Source organism: Bufo gargarizans, chromosome 8 (assembly GCF_014858855.1).
Source record: "Bufo gargarizans isolate SCDJY-AF-19 chromosome 8, ASM1485885v1, whole genome shotgun sequence".
In the NCBI taxonomy this organism is placed as follows: domain Eukaryota; kingdom Metazoa; phylum Chordata; class Amphibia; order Anura; family Bufonidae; genus Bufo; species Bufo gargarizans.
The window spans coordinates 25,735,574-25,756,577 of record NC_058087.1 but is presented as its reverse complement, the minus strand read 5'-3'; the positions used below and the strand labels follow the sequence as shown (position 1 = coordinate 25,756,577).

Below are 21,004 nucleotides of genomic sequence, written 5' to 3'. Positions count from 1 at the left end.
TAATGTCTCTGCACTATAACAGATTTAGGACCAGACCTTTTCAGAGTTATAGGGTGCCAGGGCACACTGAGAGTTGTAGTCTTGCAACAGATGAAAAGCTAGGTTAGAGACCAGTGCTGAATAGAGTCAGTGGTGGGAAGCTATAGTTTGGAGAGTCACTGGTTGGAGAAGACTGCTTAACGCTGGGTTCAGACCTGAGCGTTCTGAAAGGAGCGCTCTGTATGCGCGATTGTACCGGCGTTTGCAATCACGCATACAGAGACAATCGAACGCCCATTGTTGCGCGTTCCCGAAAGTCTATGTATGGGAACGCGTGACAAGACGCCCCAAAGAAGCTCATGTACTTCTTGGGGCGTCGGGCGTTTTACAGCGCGATCGTACGCGCTGTAAAAAGCTCAGGTGAGAACCATTCCCATAGGGAATCATTGGTTTCTCCTTGTTGAGCGTTTTACAGCGCGTAGGAACGCGCTGTAAAACGCTCAGGTGTGAACCCAGCCTTATGGATTCATAGGACATGCTAGGAGTTGTAGTTCAGCAATAGCTGGAGAGACACTTTAGGTGTCATAGAGAGAAAGGGCAAGCTGGGAAAACGAGATTTTTGTATAACTTACCAGTAAAATCTCTTTCTCGCTCTTTCCTTGGGGGACACAGAAGACCTTGGGTATAGCTCATCTCCATAGGAGGCGTGACACTAAGTGAAAGCTGTTAAGCCCCTCCTCCATCAGCTATACCCTCAGCCTGGAGAGAGAGACTGCCAGTTGCGTGTCCAAGTAGTGAGAAAAGGCAAAGTCCAACAAGTGGAAACAACAAGCCAACTACCCAACGGGTAAACAAAACTCGGAAACCGTGCAGAAAAAAACCAATGAATGGGTGGGTGCTGTGTCCCCCAAGGAAAGAGCGAGAAAGAGATTTTACTGGTAAGTTATACAAAAATCTCGTTTTCTCGCCCAATTTCCTTGGGGGACACAGAAGACCTTGGGACGTTCAAAAGCAGTCCAAGAGGGGAGGGACCACAGCACCAAGGCGAAGCACCCGAAGGCAGCAAGGAAATGCCACCTGCAAAACCAGGCGGCCCAAGGCAGCAGCCGCCGAAGCCAGAGTACGCACTCTGGAGAACCTGGTAAAGAGTGCAAGGAAGACCGTGGCCACCCTGCACAATGGCATGGCTGAAGCCCAATGCCCCCGGCCCCGGAGGCACCAACCGCTCTGGTGAAATGAACGGTGACACCAAAAAAACAGAACCCTGCCCTTGATGCAGTAACCACAGCAATAGCCATTTGGTTAAAGCGGAGGAAAGCACCCAGGAGCCGTCAACCTTGGCGCGGACCTCCTGGAACACAAGAGACCGAGCGTCGACAAGAGTCGGAGATGTCCAAGCAAAAAAACTGCAGACACTTCAAGTAACAGAGTCCCAGTCGCAGGTCCAGGCCAGACTGGAGAAGACAGAATCATGGGAAGAGAAAGGCAGAGTGGGGGAATGCCCAGCTTCCTAAAGAACCCCAGGTAAGATCCTAAGTCAGACAACAGAACCTGGACGAAGCACGGCCGGGAGCGAACACTAGTGTGCTCGCTGGACTCGTCTGGGCAGGCGGGAGGAAACCCAATGCGAGTAAGCGCAGATCAGTGACACGGGCAAAAAGGTTGGTAAAACTGGTCCCGTCGGCCCCCGAGCAACGCCGTCCCGCATCCACACGGAGTGGGGGAGCAGAAGGACAAACGGAAGGAACCGAAAGGGACCCGGCCAGCATCCAACAGACGCCAGGACAAGTCAGGCTAAAGTCCTTGTCGTTGTAGCCACCACAGGAAGGTGTTCTACAGTCCCGGTGTGGGGGCTTGAAGGGTAATCTTGACAGAAGAAAGTAGTCCCGCCAGGTTACCGAGAAGGTAAAGTCCAAGCAGGACCATCGCCCAGAATGGTAAAAGTAATCTGCACCCAGCGGGAGGACAGAATGCGGCAAACCCGGTAAATAGGCACACAGCTAGTACAGCCAGTGTGAACAATGGAGACAGTATGAGGTCATAAGGAACACCGGGACCATCCATATGAACAACCATGTTCTCCCCAGAGGGGAGGGCAGTGAAGGAACAGCCCCTGAAGCCTGGCCGGGGCAGAAGCCACATCGGAGTAAAACTGTCCCAGGAGAAGCCAAAACAGAGCCGTCGAGAGAAAACAGTCGAGAAGACGGATGACACCCTCCAACCGCAAGGAGGAGTGGGCAACAGGGAAGCCACAGGACCGCTCAAAAGCAGAACTCCGCTACTCCGAGATGTCCGGCTCACCAATTCGCAGAAGGCGAATACCCTAATGAACCGAAAGTGGAGGTCCCTGGGACCTGGGTAATCGAGCACCCAAGAGAAGTTGGGCGACCTGCTCGAAAAGAGCGGCTAGAACCTGGTAGCAAAACAAACTGAAGCACGGAGGGTGCCAACAGGAAGGACTCAAACCAAAACGCATCCAAGAGGAGGAATGGCAACAGGCGAGGGAACCGTAATCCCGCCAGAGCCAACGTAGACTGCGAGGGACGCTGGAGACAGCACTCTCGACCATGTGACCGCTTGCGCTGGGAAGCAATGCCACAGGGGAACTAATGGGTACGCATCTAGGAACCACGAACACTCCCCAGGCGGAAGGGCCAACGAATATGGTGGATACCGTCACAACGGAAACACAATATACCCTCCGAACAGAGAATGGATACCACCCAGCTCGCTGCAGTAGAGAGCAATAGAGCCCGTCCAGGTCAGGTGAACAGAAAGATCTCTTCAGAGAAGAGTGCCAGGCCGGCGGCAATCACCGTATCCCAAGAGAAAAACGGCAAGTCGCAGGAAGAATGGAGGCATACGTACAAGCAGCCCCATAAGCAGTGAGAAAGCCAACCCACCTACGGAAGGAGAAGGCATACACGGCCCAACAACGCACAGAGTGCACAAGAGCGTCCGCCCACTGCAAAATAGTCACTCAGCGAAGAGGGCCAGCCACAGAGTCCCACAGAATCCACGGAAGTGCAAAGTGCAACCGGAAGGGGGGACATACACAAGACTAGTATGGCATGCGATGGAACGCAAGCAGTCCGCCCAGAAGAGAGGGAAATGTACTTGGCAAACATTGCAGACAGCAAGCGTGCAAAGCCCGCCCCACAAGGGGGTGATGCCCAAGACCAGTACCTACTTCAGAGAAGTAGGACATACCATATTCCGCCCAGAAGAGGGCCATGCACATGGCCACACAGCATCCAGCAGGACGTCCACCTAGTGAAAAGGGGACATGCACAGGGTTATCCTAGCATTAAGTGAGTGTGCAATAATCCACCAAACACCGAATTTTGTGAGAGTACAACTACTCCGCCAATGAATGGGGACAAGTACAAGTCCAGCACAGCATATACAAGGACAGTTGTGAGTCCTGTGAGCGTACAAAAGTCCACCCATGGAATGAGGGGTGGTCACGCACAAGGCCAGCACCGTATCCAATGGGAGTGCAAGTATTCCACCCATCTTAGAGGCCAGCAACGTATCTGGTGAGAGTGCAGTATGCTGCCCAGAAGGGGGAGCCATGCCCATGGCCAGTATTGCAACCAGGGAGAATGCGAGCACCCCGCCATGGATGGGGGTCATGCACCTGGCCAGCAGCACACTGGCGAGAGAACAAACACAGTCAGTGAGAGTGTGTGTATGTTGCCTGAGGAAAGGAGACATGCCCATGGCCGGCAGCGAATCCAGTGAGAGTGCCGTACACCGCCCACGGAAGGGGGAACATGTATATGGCCGGCAGCGGATTTAGTGAGTTGCAAGCACCCCACCATGGAAGGGGGTCATGCACGCGGCCAGCAACTTACCGGCGAGAGAACGACCCCAGTCAGTGAGGGTGTATGCATGGCGCTTGAGGGAAGAAGGCATGCCCAAGGCCGGCAGCGAATCCAATGAGAATGCAGCATACCGCCTATGGAAGGGGGTTATGCACATGGCCGGCTGCCCAGCACCATAACCGATGAAGTGCAGTATTCCGCCTATGGAAGGGGGTCATGCACAAGACCGGCAGCGAATCCAGTGAGTGCAGCATTCCGCCTATGGAAGGGGGTCATGCACAAGACCGGCAGCGAATCCAGTGAGTGCAGCATTCCGCCTATGGAAGGGGGTCATGCACAAGACCGGCAGCGAATCCAGTGAGTGCAGCATTCCGCCTATGGAAGGGGGTCATGCACATGGCCGGTATCAAATCCAGTGAGTGCAGCGTTTCGCCTATGGAAGGGGATCACGCACATGGCCGGCAGCGAATCCAGTGAAAGTGCAGCGTTCCCCTATGGGAGGGGGTCGTGCACCAGACCAACACCGTATCTGGTGAGAGTGCAGATTCCACCTATGGAAGGAGGACATGCACAAGACCGGCAACGAATCCAGTGAGTGCAGCATTCCGCCTATGGAAGGGGGTTGTGCACATGGCCTGCAGCGAATCCAGTGAGTGCAGCGTTCTCGTGCACATGGCCAACACCGTATTCGGTGAGAGTGCAGTATTCCACCTAAGCGGGGGGTCATGCACCAGGCAAGCCTGCAGCCCGAGAGAGTGCAGTATCCCGCCTAGGAAGGGGTTGTCATGCACATGGCAGGCACCATAGCTGGAGGGTGACGAATTCTGCCTACAGAAAAAAAGAGAGCGCATGCACTTGGCCAGCGCTGTATCCCGGAGAGGGCAAGAACCACTTAGAAGGGAAATATGCACCAGCCGGGGAGTGCGACACCATGCCGCTCATGGAAGGAGCACGCATACAGGCGGCACTACTGAGATAAGGCTGCAGCGTCCTGCGCAGCGCACAAGAAATCCATTAGTTAACCATTTCATGTATTTCTAAATAAAAATAGCCTCACTGAGGCAGAAAGAAGTGCCACCATACAGGTGCACAGCATAGAAGTAGGGAAAAAAACAGGGGGGAGGGGCGCCAGCCATACAGGCCCATCGGGAGCCGCCGGTACCCGAAGGGTTAACAGCCATCCAACCTGGGAAGGGAGGAGGAGGCGGCGCTGCGATCCCCTGGGGGCGGGGAACCTCCAGGCGGGAAGAATTCGCGCCTGGAGAAGATCCCGCCCCCTCCAACAGAGGCCGGAAGTTTGCGGCCAAGCAGGCCGTGAAGCCGGGGCCTAAATTTTCTGCGGCACCCGGCTGACCGGGGCCGCACAGGAAACCGGAGCGGACTGCCTGTACAAACCGGCCGCGGAAGCCCACCCCGCGGACCGGAAGTCAGGGGCCCGGGTGGAGCGCCGGAATGCGGCCCAGTAGGCCCGAAGCCTGGGCCAAAATTTGCGGCGCCCGGCCGACCGGAAGTCGCCGACGGCCGGCCGGAATCGTTGGAGCATCGTGCTCAAGCCAAATGCCGGCCGCGGGAGTCTACCCCGCAGGCCAGAACAGTCGGGGGCCGGGAAGGAGCGCCGGAGTGCGGCCCAGCTCGGAGGTGCGGCCCAGCAGGCCGGGAAGAAGCGCCGGAGGTGCGGCCCAGCAGGCCGGGAAGAAGCGCCGGAGGTGCGGCCCAGCAAGGCCGGGAAGTAAAAACTCACAGCACTGCCGTCAGGAACGGGCCCCCGGCCCAGAGCAGCGCATCGGTAAGGGGATGGGGGGACCCTGAGACCGGGTGCCCGTGCGGATGCGAGCACAGTGTTCCCAGGAGGGACGCTGATAGGTGAAGGGAGGCGATGTGGCTGCCTATTCGCAGCATTCTGCAGATAGAATGTCCCATAAAGGCCAGGAAGGGAGGAGAGGGAGCAGGGAGTAGATTGTCGCCCCGCAGCACCCCAGGGCCAGCCTAGGTCCAGCAGTGACAGAAGGGTCCAGAGGCCCAGTATGGGGGGTCAGGCACGCAGGAGACCAGGGTGGGGGACGTAGGGCTGGAGAAGCAGAGAAGCCACTCTCTCACCATAGTCGTCTTCACCCTCAGTCCATTCCAGCAGGGTCGCCCCTTCAGCTACTGGCACCGTAGTGGCAGGACGCTGGAAGAGGGACTTGGCGTGCGGGCGACCCTTGCGCTGGCGGGATGTAGGGGAGCTGCCCTGATCCACCTTGTCTTCTGTGGGGGAGGCAGCAGTGCGGGTGACCGGCACTGGCGCAGCTCAACCCCGGGAGAAACAGAGAGGTCTAGTGCGTCTCTGTTGTCCCTGATGATCTGGAACAAAAAGAAAAAAGTAAAAATCAAAATTTAAACAAGGAGAAAACAGCCCTGCAGAGCAGGGAGTGTCTTGCCTCCTTGGACACTAAGCAAAAAAACTGGCAGTCTCTCTCTCCAGGCTGAGGGTATAGCTGTGGAGGAGGGGCTTAACAGCTTTCACTTAGTGTCACGCCTCCTATGGAGATGAGCTATACCCAAGGTCTTCTGTGTCCCCCAAGGAAATTGGGCGAGAAATGTTGCTTTGCAATAGCTGAAGAGGTTTAAAACCAGTGCATGAAGGGGGAACAACTGCAAAAGATGAAATGCCAGCCATATTGGCTGCGATCCAGCTTTCCCAGAAAGATATATAATTAAAGCGAACCTGTCATCACCTTTATGCTGCCCACACTAATGGCAGCATAAAGGAGAGACAGGTGAGCAGATGTCGGAGGTCTGTCAAAAAGTAAGTGGTTGCTGAGAACCAACGTCACAACCATTGCAGACTGGTCCTGGAAAAGAGTCCCGGCCCCCTGAGAAGAGTCCCGGCCCCCTGAGAAGAGTCCCGGCCCCCTGAGAAGAGTCCCGGCCCCCTGAGAAGAGTCCTGGTTATTCATGATCTCCTGCTGATGACTGACCGGCTTCTACCTAGTTTCCTCCCTTTCTCTCTAGGAGAGACCTGCCCATCATCAGCAGATGGGGGGGAGCAGGAGATTATAATAACCAGGACTCTTCTCCGGTGGCCGTGACTCTTTTGCAGGCCTGGGCTGTAATGATTGTGATGTTGGTTCTCGGCAACCACTGACTTTTAGCTGATGAGGGACGCACCGCTGAGATCAGCATTTCTGTCACTATTTTATGCTGCCCTCAGTGAGGTCAGCATAAAGGTGATGACAGGTTCCCTTTAACAGCTGAATATTATTTTGCCAACCTGACGATTTATGGACTTACATTTACTGGCACATTCTATATATATATATATATATATATATATATATTTTTTTTTTTTTTTTGGGGGGGGGGGGGGGGGGAGGCAGAGCGCTAAACAGTCAAAATAAAAATGCAGAAATGAAGACTGACTGCGAGGTGCTAAACGCTTCACTTTCATCTGTGACACAACTATCTGCCTGGTATATTCTGTGGTCTGTCTCTGAGGCAGAGGTGTTATTTTTGCAGAAGTCGCCCCAGCTGGGTTGAAAGCATGTTTTTTTGCCGTCCCCGTCATCTGCACAGGTGGGACCCATCTGACAGCGACGCTCCTGCAGGAACACGCACAGTCACTAATCCCGGCCGAGCGCATGGAATTCCCCCGATCGCTCCTGGCCGCTAATAAAAGGAGATTAAATGATCTGCACGACATTAACAATCCGTTATGAATCCCTAATAACAGATTACAACTTGTTCATTCTCACTATGAGTAAACACCCCCAGAGCCTGTTATCTGCTGGTTACAGGAGGAAAAACGCAGCCATTGTGCTACAGGCAAATAATAATAATCCGAGGACAACAGAGATCGGTTGGATAGGTCATCAGTAACTGATCGGTGGCGGTCCAACTGCCTTCTTGCAGTTCACCAAGCACAGCGCCGAACATTGTATAGCGGTTATGCTTGGTATCGCAGCTCAGCTCCATTCACTTCTATGTGGCTGAGCTGCTCCTAGGCCACGTGACTGATGAAAAGCAGAAAGAAGGCCGAGGTGCTACTCTAAGCGCTGGTGCCTTCTTAGACAACTGATCGGTGGTGGTCGTAGGGGTCGTTCCCCCTCCGATCAGATACTGATGACCTATCCAGAAAATAAGTCATCAGTAAAAAAAAATCCCCCCTTTAAGTACTGAAGACCTATCCTCAGGACAGATTATCAACATCAGATCGATGGAGGCAAAACTAATGGTATCCCCTGCCAAAGAGTTGTTGGAAGGGGTTGCAGGGCCTCGGGTAAGCAATGTGGCCTCTTCCTCGGCCTGTGGCCTCATATTATTCGGTCATAAGACGTTTCTGAGGCCTTATCCCATTCAAGTGAATGGAACTGAGCTGAAATGCCAAGCTCAGCCACTATGCAATGTATGGCGCTGTACCTGGTATGTAATTTATACATTTAAAGGGGTTATCCAAAGTATAAAACATGCCCCTAGAGGGTGACGCTAGGGTCATCCCCGCCGCGGCCTGCTATTGGCTGCCCCCCCTGTCTCTGAATGTTTTGAACCGTGCGACAGGGAGATAGATGCAGCAGCGGCCCTGCGGGTATCAGGAGCGACGCAGGTGCTGGGGAGCAGGTAAGTATAATGTATTTGGGGGGGGGGGGGACATGTTTTATGCTTTGGATAACCCCTTTAAATCTCTGCTTAAGCCCACCCTATGTACGACCATCAGTGACTGACAGCTATCTCTGTACACACAGTGCTATCAGTCACTAACCTAACCTCCCCTGTGTACAACTGGAATCAGAAAAAGCTAAGATTTAAAAGTTTAAAAAAAATTCCCCATCAATCTGCTCAGCTCCTCCTGCTCTGGAACTCCCAAAGAAATGAATGGAGTGGTGTCGCCCATGTGCGACCGGCCGCTCCTTCATTGGTATGCCCCCCTTTCCCCTTCTCGTGATCTGAGGGGGTCCCGCCGATCTAATAGTGGATAACTTGAATCAACCGGAATACTCCTTTAAACTATTCAGAGAGGCATGTTGGGCCGCCCCTTTAAGATGCAAGGGGGGGGACTAGATCTGTATCATAATAATGCACATACATACCAGGTTTCTCCTGAGACTGTATCATTGCAGAAACCCCATATCTGTCCTTCGCAAAGTCCTGTATAACGAGAGACATGGAATGAAATCCACAATTCAGCGCGCCGATGGAAACCACTGATAAAATGCAAATTAAAAAAAATCCCAGAGAGACAATTCTCCAAAGTGAAAACCCCAGAATACAGCAATAGAAGGAGGACTGTGAAGGCGTACATCATCCATAGGCTTACATGTAAAAATAAAATAAGGAGGATACTTTGTGGAATACTATTGTTTTTAAAGGAGTTTTCCCATTAAGACACAGCATAGGGCAGTGATGGCTAACCTCCGGCACTACAGGTGTGGTGAAACTACGACTCCCAGCATGATCCGTTCATTTCTACGGAGTTCTGACAACAGCCAAGCAAGTGTACATCTTGGGAGTTGTAGTGCCGGAGGTTAGCCATCACAGGCATAGGGGATAAGTGTCTGATCAGAGGGGTACAACCGCTGGGGCTCCCACTGATCACGAGAACGGGGGGCTCCCCATCTGAATGGAGCGGTGGACACACATCCATTTAACTCATTGGGATTGCTGGAAATAGCCGAGTACAAGCGCTTTGCTATCTCCGCCAACCCCATTGAGTTGAATGGAGCATGGACTCGTTCTCGTGATCCTTGGGGACCCCAGATCAGACACATATACCCCTATCCTGTGAACAGGGGATAAGTTGTCTTAATGGGAAAACCCCTTTAACGCCCGTCTCTGTAAAGAACACGGTAGCCCACTCAGACGTTGTTTTGGCCCCTGTTGGGTGAATAGGGCCCTAAGGACGCCTTTCCCGGCGTATTCACCAAACATAAGCTTAAATCAGAGTGTGAATGCATTTACTGTGTCACGTCCTCTACAGAAAATCATCTTGAGAAGGAGGATGAGATCCGCTGCCAAGAGCCGTTTGTTTGGAGTCTCCCTCGTCCTATAAAACAGGTTCTCTCGCTGCTTCTGCCAAAACCTCATTAAGATGGGGCCGGATTATTAAAGCAAACATCCTTGCCATTATCCTCCCACTGGCACCAGACGGACGCTGCGGGCCGGGGGGGGGGGGGACACCAAGAAGGAAGACCCATTAGGCTGAATACTTCATTAAGAATTCCTCATTGTATCTTCTTCTGGGAAAGCTGGGTGACGACCAATATACGGGCTCTGACAGGGCCTGTAACCGGCCTCCTGATGTCGAGGTCGTCAATTAATGTAAGAGAAGCCACGTGGAGGATGTAAAAGTGGAAAAATCACAATTTGGCCTCACAATATGCATTGAGAGCCTCACTAATCATCTAAACCAGGCATGCTCAAACTGCGGCCCTCCAGCTGTTGTAAAACTACAACTCCCACAATGCCCTGCTGTAGGCTGATAGCTGTTCGGGCATGCTGGGAGTTGTAGTTTTGCAACAGCTGGAGCGCCGCTTGTAGTTGTAGTTTTGCAACAGCTGGAGTTGTAGTTGTAGTTTTGCAACAGCTGGAGCGCCACTTGTAGTTGTAGTTTTGCAACAGCTGGAGGTTGAGCATGCCTGATCTAAACTATATTGAATCTGGCAATTTACAATTCATTCGATATTCACTGTGTGCGTTAAAGGGGCTATTCCACAAATGTAAAACTCTTTTTACTCCTCTGCAGGATTTTCTGCCCTTTCTGTGGGTGGGCAACAGCTCATCCAACACCTGCATCCCCTAGGATGCACTGCAATTAGCTCTGGTTAACCCCTTCCTACCCTGCATAGAAAATAGCCCCTCACTAATAGCCCAAGAGATACAAATGGGAAGTAATCCCTCCCACGATTTCCTTCTCCCCTAGAGACAACTAGGCCACAGTAATCGTTCGGAGAAAAGGACTTGGATATTCTGGAGCTAGGAGCAGCGCTAAATGTCAGACAGCAGCTGCAAAAGCAAATAAAATTATGATGTGTAGGAAAAGAGATCTCAATGTAATATCACCCCTCATCTTAAATATGGGGTTCAGTCTTAGGCTACATATACTATAAAGGATATAGGAGAGCTGGAGAGGGTGCGGAGACGGGCCGCCGGATTATTACATTGGATAGAAGGTCACTTATATTAGCAGAGGCTTAAAAACTGGGCTTGTCCACCTTGGAAAAAGACGCCTTAGAGGCGATCTATGAATACATATGTGGTCAATACAAAGAACCGTCACAGGATTTATTCATTCCAGGGACTTTATCAAGGACCAGGAGACATTCCTTACGTGTGGAGGAAAGGAGATTCAGAGAGGGTTCTGTACAGTTACTCTCTAAGAAAGCCCTACCCCACGGTCCCGGCCACCTGAGAAGCCAGGCTTTTTTTCTATAATGTCAAAGCATGACCACCACTGATGGACTGCAGAGTGGTCGTAACCATGGAAACGAGACATGTACAATGTGATGGAAAAATGAATCCACCCAGCAAAGGAGGCAATATGGACAATCACAATACATTAGTAAGTGACTTGTATTAACTTGCTCAACATGATAAATGCCATTTACTGAAGTGAGAGGACCCCTTGGTTGTCGTTGGGTTATTTACTACATGAGTACAAAGAGGTGTACATTCAGATCTGGAGCTTCTCATAACTACAGTATGGATTAGAGATGCGACCAATGTCACGCACGATGGAAGGTGCTAAACCTGTCACCCTGTAACCACACGGAGGTGCAAGAAAACACGTCCTCATAGATGCCGACACCGCGGGCTCTCACCTCTCCTTCATCCGCCTGCTGCTCAGATGCCTGAAGTAAATAGAAAAAAAAAAAAAGACAATATTAGAAAAGATGGCAATCCAGACACATTGTGACAGCGATCAGTTCTAGTCTTGGGGTTTTGTTTGTCAGTTTTCTGTGTCATTGCAGAAAATGTAATCCCGCCATTGTCTATTTTAAATGACTGAATGGCTCGTCACCATTAAAGGGGGTTTCCACGATTATGGCTGTTGTAGATCCACAAAATATGGATACCGTCCACGTTGCATCTGCATCTTTTGTGATCCCATTGGTTTCCATGCAGTCCGTGGTCTGCATTTTGCAGCCAAGTATAGGACACGTTCTATCTTTTTGCAGAAAGCACATGGATCATCCGTGTGCTTTCCACATCCGAATGTCTGTTTTGCAAGAAGATAGAATATGTGCGCCAAATGCGGACCACGGACCCACTGTAGTCAACGGGTCCACAAAAAAAAAAAATGAAGACACCACGCGGACCACATTCATATTTGGTAGACCGCAAAAAGAATATGATTGTTTGCATGAGGTTTAAAGCCTGTATTACACTGCCTGATTCTATGGCAGATAATCCGTAATGAGCGTTCCCATGAAGGCTCGCTAGAAATCATCTGGCAGTGTAATACTGCCACCAACTGCCCGATGAATGAGCAAACGCTCAATCCAAATCTTTTGACATGCTAAAAAAAAAACATTGTTTGCTGGCGGCAGATGGTGCTGTCTAATTACAATCTGCTGCCAGCAAACCACTGCACAGCATGAGGACAAGAGATGGCGTAGCAATCGCTCCTCCCCATGCAGCAGAGGAGATCGCTGCATGTAATGCCAGCAGTCTCCTCCGTTATTGAGCAGGCGATTGCTGGGAGGGAACTGCCACATCGGACTGTGTAAAGCCTGCATTACACAGGACGATTGAGCAAGCGACTGTTGGGAGGGAAGAGTTTCCTTCCGGCAATTGCCTGCTCGCTAGCGGAGGAGACTGCTGCTATTACATGGAGCGATCTCCTCTGCAGCATGAGGAGGAGCAATTGCTTTGCCATCGCTCGTCCCCATACTATCTAGTGGTTTGCCGGTGGCAGATCACTATTAGACAGCGCGATCTGTCTAATAATGTGTGTAATAGTGTGCTTAACAATTACAATTGCCCCATGAACGAGCGTTTGCTCATTCATCGGGCAATCGGTGGCAGTATTAAGTCTCATTCACACGTCAGTGTTTGGTCAGTGATTGTGAGCCAAAACCAGGTGCAGATCTTGCCCTTATACCTTATGTCTGTGAAGGCTCCAATCCTGGTTTTGGCTCATAATCACTGACCGAAACACTGACGTCTGAATGAGGCTTTACACTGCAAGATGGTCGCTAACTAGCGTTCGCACGAGCACTCGTTAGCGATCATCTGCCGAAAAACCGGCAGTGTAATACAGCCTTAAGTTTGACCTTGCAACATCGGGTCCATGGGGGGGGGGAGCTATGACCCCTGTGCTCTGCAGGACACCTTTCACCACTATCATAAGTGAATATAACGATGGGGGTTATGGTCATTGTTTATTGTGTCTATCATTGTTTTCTCAGCGTGTTTGTTTAAGGCGACTCCAGCACTGACCAGCTTGGACTGTTTCTCAGCTTTCTTTGCAGCCTTCTCAGCTTCCTTCTGTTGTTTCTTCAGGGCTTTCTTGGACTGCGCCTGGTCCTCGGCCGCACTACAAAACACAGAGAGAGAATAGAGAGTGAGGCCGGCGTGCAGCGCTTGGTATAACAGGTGACCCTGCCGCTTCCATTTGCTATTTATTCCACTTCCTGGAGGAAGTTTTTCAGTCAGTGGGAAACTCGCTCCCATTCACAGCATCGGGCCTGGGGGGGGCACTTAATTCCTTTGTCTGCTGGAATGATTTGTTCGGTTTCTCTCCATTCATTCAAACTTCTTTTCTCTCTCGTCCAGAAAATAAAAACAGGAAATTTCTAGGGAAGCAAGTGCTTGGAAATAATAAGCATGGGATATTTCTTTTAACAAGCATCGCAAACACAGAATAAAGAGGTATCCTCTTCCAATTAGGACGATGACAATGGCGGCGGGTTACGTGAACCCGTATGACTCTGTGACCCTGATCTGGCACAATCTATGATTTATGGGCAGGAGCTGAAATACACCTGTCAGCAAAACGCTAAATCCAATAACACTAGGCCTGTAGTATGCCGCTCGCTAGAAATGGCGCAATCAGGCCTCCAATACCGCCTAGAGTTGTGATTACACAGTACCGAGTCTGTGCTGACCGCGGTTAGAACCTGCATTCTGTGACCATACATTATGTACTCATCCTCAGTTACCAGAGCTGCATTCACAATTCTGCTGGCTAACAATTCCCTTATCTGAGCTGTGACATTGTTTTCCTACATCAGGTTACTGGTGCCTGGTGTAAAGAAGGACTAATGCTAATCACAAGGACATGTGCAGACACTGAGCCAGCAAGGGGTGTTGTGAGATTGCAGGTTTGCAGCCTACAGGATTGTAAATGTAGCTCTGAGGTATAATACAGGATGTAACTCAGGATCAGTACAGGATAAGTAATGTAATCTATGTACACAGTGACTGCACCAGCCGAATAGTGAGTGCAGCTCTGGAGTATAATACAGGATGTAACTCAGGATCAGTACAAGATAAGTAATGTATGTACACAGTGACTCCACCAGCAGAATAGTGAGTGCAGCTCTGGAGTATAATACAGGATGTAACTCAGGATCAGTACAGGATAAGTAATGTAATGTATGTACACAGTGACTGCACCAGCAGAGTAGTGAGTGCAGCTCTGGAGTATAATACAGGATGTTACTCAGGATCAGTACAGAATAAGTAATGTAATCTATGTACACAGTGACTGCACCAGCCGAATAGTGAGTGCAGCTCTGGAGTATAATACAGGATGTAACTCAGGATCAGTACAAGATAAGTAATGTATGTACACAGTGACTCCACCAGTAGAATAGTGAGTGCAGCTCTGGAGTATAATACAAGATGTAATTCAGGATCAGTACAGGATAAGTAATGTATGTACACAGTGACTGCACCAGCAGAATAGTGAGTGCAGCTCTGGAGTATAATACAGGATGTTACTCAGGATCAGTACAGAATAAGTAAATTAATGTATGTACACAGTGACTGCACCAGCAGAATAGTGAGTGCAGCTCTGAAGTATAATACAGGATGTAACTGAGGATCAGTACAGGATAAGTAATGTAATGTATGTACACAGTGACTGCACCAGCAGAATAGCGAGGGCAGCTCTGGAGTATAATACAGGATGTAACTCAGGAACAGTACAGGATAAGTAATGTATGTACACAGTGACTGCACCAGCAGAATAGTGAGTGCAGCTCTGAAGTATAATACAGGATGTAACTGACGATCAGTTCAGGATAAGTAATGTAATGTATGTACACAGTGACTGCACCAGCAGAATAGTGAGGGCAGCTCTGGAGTATAATACAGGATGTAACTCAGGAACAGTACAGGATAAGTAATGTAATGTATGAACACAGTGACTGCACCAGCAGAATAGTGAGTGCAGCTCTGAAGTATAATACAGGATGTAACTGAGGATCAGTACAGGATAAGTAATGTAATGTATGTACACAGTGACTGCACCAGCAGAATAGTGAGGGCAGCTCTGGAGTATAATACAGGATGTGACTCAGGCTTAGTACTAGGTAAGTATGTACTTTAATTATATATGGGACACATACTTGAAATTCTAAAACTGCAATGGAGACAGGTTCCAAGAATATGGATCAAAATATACACATTTAGATCACTCTCAACTGAGAACGAGCATAGACTTGAATGGAAAGAGCCGTGCACACACGAGGCTGCGCCGCCACTGATATTCTTCTTTGATGTGACAACCAGTGGGCACCTCGACTGGCACAGTAATCTACAAATTCAATGGTGATAAAGGGTAAAATCCTGAAGGAGGATCAATTGCTCATCATGGTGGCTATGAGTATCAGGTACACCGGCTCAGCAGGATTTCCCCGTGGCTAATAACCTTCCAGCCGTCTAGACTGACAGGAGGGAAATCAGAATCTGAGGAGCAGATTGTGCTACTTGACACCCGCTCTATGTGGGTAATTCACTGGGGTCTTCGCTGATACCTCCCTTGTGATTCATGTGTTTAATGTGTCAGCCAAGAGGGTCCCGAACACCACCTGACCTACAGGACGCCCGAGGGGGGTGATCTGTGCAGTGGGGGATAAAATAAATGGAGAGATAAACATGAGATGGACAGATTAGATAGATATGAGATAGATAGATAGAATAAGCTACTTTCACATTAGCGTTTTTGCGGATCCCGTTATGGATCTGCAAAAACGCTTCTGTTACAATAATACAACCGCATGCATCCGTCATGTATGGATCCGGTTGTATTATGTCTTCTATAGCCATGACGGATCCGTCATGAACACTGAAAGTCAATGGGGGACGGATCCTTTTTCTATTGTGTCAGAGAAAACGGATCCGCCCCCATTGACTTACATTGTGTGTCAGAACCGATCTGTCTTGCTTCGCACCACATAGCGGATTGAAAAGCGATGCTTGCAGCTTTATTCGGCCCACGATGGTGAGACAACCAAACGGAACGGAATGCATTATGGAGCATTCCGTTTCATTAAGTTCAGTTTTGTCCCTATTGACAATAAATGGGGACAAAACGGAAGAGTTTTCCCCCCCGCTATTGAGATCCTATGATGGAACTCAATAGAGAAAAGGGAAAACGTAAGTGTGAAAGTAGCCATAGATAGATAGGAGATAGACGGATAGATAGATACCCATGAATGGAGAGATAGATGGATAGATATGAGATAGATCAGGCATCCTCAAACTGCGGCTCTCCAGCTGTTGCAAAACTACAACTCCCAGCATGCCCGAACAGCCTGCAGGTATCAGACTACAGCAGAGCATTCTGGGAGTTGCAGTTTTACAACAGCTGGAGGGCCGCAGTTTGAGGATGCCTGAGAGAGATAGATAGATTTGAGATAGATAGATATGAGATAGATAATTTTAAATGTACAGAAAAGTGTTCCTAGTGATTGGACGGGCCGCACTCTGTATTATGTATGGTCGTTTATATTGGGGATGTTGGTCACGCCTGGTTTAGCGCGTTTCATCGGCTAAATATATTTCCGCATGACTCTGCTATGTGTCATTTATTTTTCCAGGACTCTACTCACAATGTATCTGCGTAGATGAGAGCAGCTAGAAGTAGAACACAATAACCTAACAGGTGCAGAAAACACATGAAAGGTCTGACTCGTGCATGCAGCTGCTTGACGCTGGGCACCTTCCCCTGAATCACAGCCGGTCGTGGACTATCCGAGGAACTCCAGAGGCAAAACAAGACCCCACATTAGTCATCAGGGAGATCTGGAATTAACTTCTAAACAACTGCAACAATGTAACAAAACATTCCCTGTAACCGCTTCTATTCTACATTGTATTAATATTCTCTCTCTATATTATACATGTATTCTATTCTCTAACAGCGCAGTCTAACACTGTGGCTGCGCTTCTCACAGCGCCGCGCAGTTCTCTTCTTTCACGTACAATGGGTCGTATTTAGACTCCCGGCCGTGTACATGCAGTAAGTGGGAGCTCATTAAAGACGGTGGTGGAAGAGCACAACCCAGGATCGGACGCACAGGAACACTAAGTATAGACCCCAACGATGTCCAGGAGAGGATGTGATCCTGAGAACGGGCGGCCGGCTACAATCCCAGCGGCCAGGAAGACAGTACAATAACAGAGAGGCAGGTGTCACGGGGCAGCAAACACACTCAGAGGCTGACTGGTGCATGCACCTGCCTGGCACTGGGCACCGCTGCCTGTTTCAGAGCTGCCACAGGCTTTATGGGTATCCTACAAACACATTAGTCATCGAGGAAATCTCCATAAACACTTCAGAATCCAGATTTAGACACAACAGCAGCGTTTCCTACAGCAGCGGGTGAGAACCTGCGTGAGTAAAGACATGTGAGTCTAAACACGCATGACCGTATGTATAGAGTACATGATCCGTGTGCTCTCTGAACATGCCCTCCTCTTGGCTGCAAAATGCAGTGCACTGACCAACTGATGTCAATGGGTCTGGGGAAAAAACTGATGCAACACGGACGTCATCCGTATTTTACGGATCCGCGTTTTGTAAACTGCAAAATACATACGGTCGTGTGAATGTACCCTACGATACACCACCGTTTAGCTGGACATAGATTCTTCTGCCATACACATGCATGCTCGGCTCGATTAAATATGTAGACGTTCTGAAACACCCCTTCTCGCTGTGGTCGCGGCTTTAAGGGTATTTTTACACTAAGTGTTTTCAGCGCTGCCAAAAACACCTCCACGTTTTTTTTTTTTACATGGACTTTTTTCTTGACGTGGTTTTTGTTGCAGTTTCAGTGACCATATTCATTCTTGCCCATTTTCAGTGGAAATCATCAATCAAAAAAAAGGGCACTGCGTGGTTTAACATTGAGATTCTCCATTAAAATCAATGGGGAAGTTCTGTATGTGTTATTGGTGCAGAATCTGTGGCAAACTCTGTGCCCAAAATATTCTGGGGGTCATTTATTAAGACTGGCGGTGAAAAACGCTGTGCGCTGGCGGTGGACCCCCCGAAAAAAATTAAGAGACGCCGGCCTCTGCATAACTTCGACGAATCTAAGGCTAGGGCTACACCTGTCGCAGCCATGTTTGCTGAGTAGCGGTGATCCCATAGAAATGAATGGATTTCTTGCAACTGCCGCAGCCATCCCATTCATTTCTATGGGATCACCATTGCGCAGCAATCCTAGCCGCGACCCGTGTCGCCTTGCTGTCTTACATTTAGACCACTTTCTACTTCTAAACCAGGCGTGGAAAATGGTAAATGAGACGTGCCTATTATTATTAAGCTCTGCATATCCCATGGCGTGGCTGCGGTTTCTGCCGCGGGTTTTCGCATGGACCAACTCTAAGTTTAACCCCCCCCCCCCCCTCCATGGAGCTAAACCGCGAGCAGCCTCCCGCTGTAGCTCTGCAAAGAGTCCACGTGATGACCACGCCAAGATTGAACCTGTGCATAGTGCGAACCTGAAATCCGCGCAGCAAAAACCCTCGGATGCATGAACTGAGGCGCGGCCTCCCATTGAAAACAATGGGAAGTGGTTTCAGTGCAGATTCGGCACGCTGAATGTGAATCCTCGGTGTGAACCTACCGTGGACCACTGCTCCCTGATCTTCAAAGAATGGGAGGCAGAATCGGCGCTGCGTGACCGGGCCCTAGACTCTTTCAGACAGAAGGAATATTTACAGGACTCTTCGACCTTGGCGACGTCAGCAGAACAATGGCCGCCGCCACTCATGCCTGGCTCTTAATTATGAGATTAAGGCTACAAGCAGACGACACATATGGAAAGCCGGGGCTCAGCTGTGGATGAAGTGATGAGAATTGACTACCAGGAATGTACAGAACTCGAAATGAATCCCCCGTCACTCAGCGGCCGCGGTTCACCACCAGACTTCAAGGCTGCAGCGCTTTACACGGGATTACCGTAGATTCCTTGACGTTCTGTACGAGGGGAAATCGCTTAATTGATTCAAGTTATATATTCGGCTGTCACCAGCGCGCCATCTGCACAGTGAGAAATCCCCGTCAGCACTTGACTTGTGATCGGAGGAATTCCTTAGGGAAGGAGTCGGGCGTCTGAAGCCTGGGATGAGGCGGCCGCCGCTGATGTGTCAATGGCTCTATGATTAGCTTTATACATGGGGGAATTTATACCCAGAATCACATATAATCAGCCATCAATCCGATATGATGAAGTAGGCGAGGCTCCACTGAGCAAGCAGAGGTAGAGAAGACAGGTGGGGGTCGGCTTTGTGCGCCCGTTACTCTTCTGAAATCAGGGTTGTCAGGTCGTATGTACATAAAGCTTGATCACTGTGTAATATAAGGTTCTGCACCTCGTAATAATCAGCTTTATTAAAGGGCACTGCTTGCTGTTCATAAGCCTTTGATATAGCTGTCAGACGACCCCGACTCTTCCATACACATGCACATTGGCTCGGTGATGATTCAAAGCTGGGAGCAGGGATGGTAACTGGTCTGCAGTCTAAATTAAGTTGGGGATCGGAATTGAATATTACGTTTAAGAATACATTAAGTGGACTGGTCTGGGGGGGTGAACATATTTAGCGGACTGGTCTGGGGTGTGAATATATTTAGTGGACTGGTCTGTGAATATATTTAGAGGACTGGTCTGGGATGTGAATATATTTAGCAGACTGGTCTGGGGTGTGAATATATTTAGTGGACTGGTCTGGGGTGTTAATATATTTAGAGGACTGGTCTGGGATGTGAATATATTTAGAGGACTGGTCTGGGGTGTGAATGTATTTAGAGGACTGGTCTGGGGTGTGAATATATTTAGAGGACTGGTCTGGGGTGTGAATATATTTAGTGGACTGGTCTGTGAATATGAATATATTTAGTGGATTGGTCTGTGAATATGAATATATTTAGTGGACTGGTCTGTGAATATATTTAGTGGACTGGTCTGGGGGTGTGAATATATTTAGTGGACTGGTCTGGGGTGTGAATATATTTAGAGGACTGGTCTGGGGTGTGAATATATTTAGAGGACTGGTCTGGGGTGTGAATATATTTAGAGGACTGGTCTGGGGTGTGAATATATTTAGTGGACTGGTCTGTGAATATGAATATATTTAGTGGACTGGTCTGTGAATATGAATATATTTAGTGGACTGGTCTGTGAATATATTTAGTGGACTGGTCTGGGGGTGTGAATATATTTAGTGGACTTGTCTGGGGTGTGAATATATTTAGTGGATTGGTCTGGGGGTGTGAATATATTTAGTGGATTGGTCTGGGGGTGTGAATATATTTAGTGGACTGGTCTGTGAATATATTTAGTGGACTGGTCTGGGGGGGTGAATATATTTAGTGGACTGGTCTGGGGTGTGAATATATTTAGAGGACTGGTCTGGGGTGTGAATATATTTAGTAGACTTGTCTGGGGTGTGAATGTATTTAGCAGACTTGTCTGGGGGTGTGAATATATTTAGTGGACTTGTCTGGGGGTGTGAATATATTTAGTGGTATTGTCTGGGGTGTGAATATATTTAGAGGACTGGTCTGGGATGTGAATATATTTAGCAGACTTGTCTGGGTGTGTGAATATATTTAGCGGACTTGTCTGGGTGTGTGAATATATTTAGCGGACTTGTCTGGGGTGTGAATATATTTAGTCGACTTGTATAGGGTCTGAATATAGTTAAGGTTCTGGTCTGGGGTCTAATATATCCCGCCGAGACAAATTTCAGTCTGGACTCCA

General features: G+C 49.3%; 1 protein-coding gene across 1 annotated transcript in view; it reads right to left on the bottom strand.

The window, feature by feature from the left end:
• DARS1 (aspartyl-tRNA synthetase 1) overlaps window positions 1–21,004 on the bottom strand; it is a 106,486-nt gene that overhangs the window by 75,361 nt on the left and 10,121 nt on the right. Inside the window, exons 2-4 of the mRNA XM_044302592.1 lie at window positions 13,221–13,317; window positions 11,600–11,629; window positions 8,873–8,930 (exon numbers count right to left, since the gene is read on the bottom strand). Of these exons, the coding sequence (XP_044158527.1) occupies window positions 8,873–8,930; window positions 11,600–11,629; window positions 13,221–13,317 (185 nt within the window). The remainder of the gene's footprint in view (window positions 1–8,872; window positions 8,931–11,599; window positions 11,630–13,220; window positions 13,318–21,004) is intronic.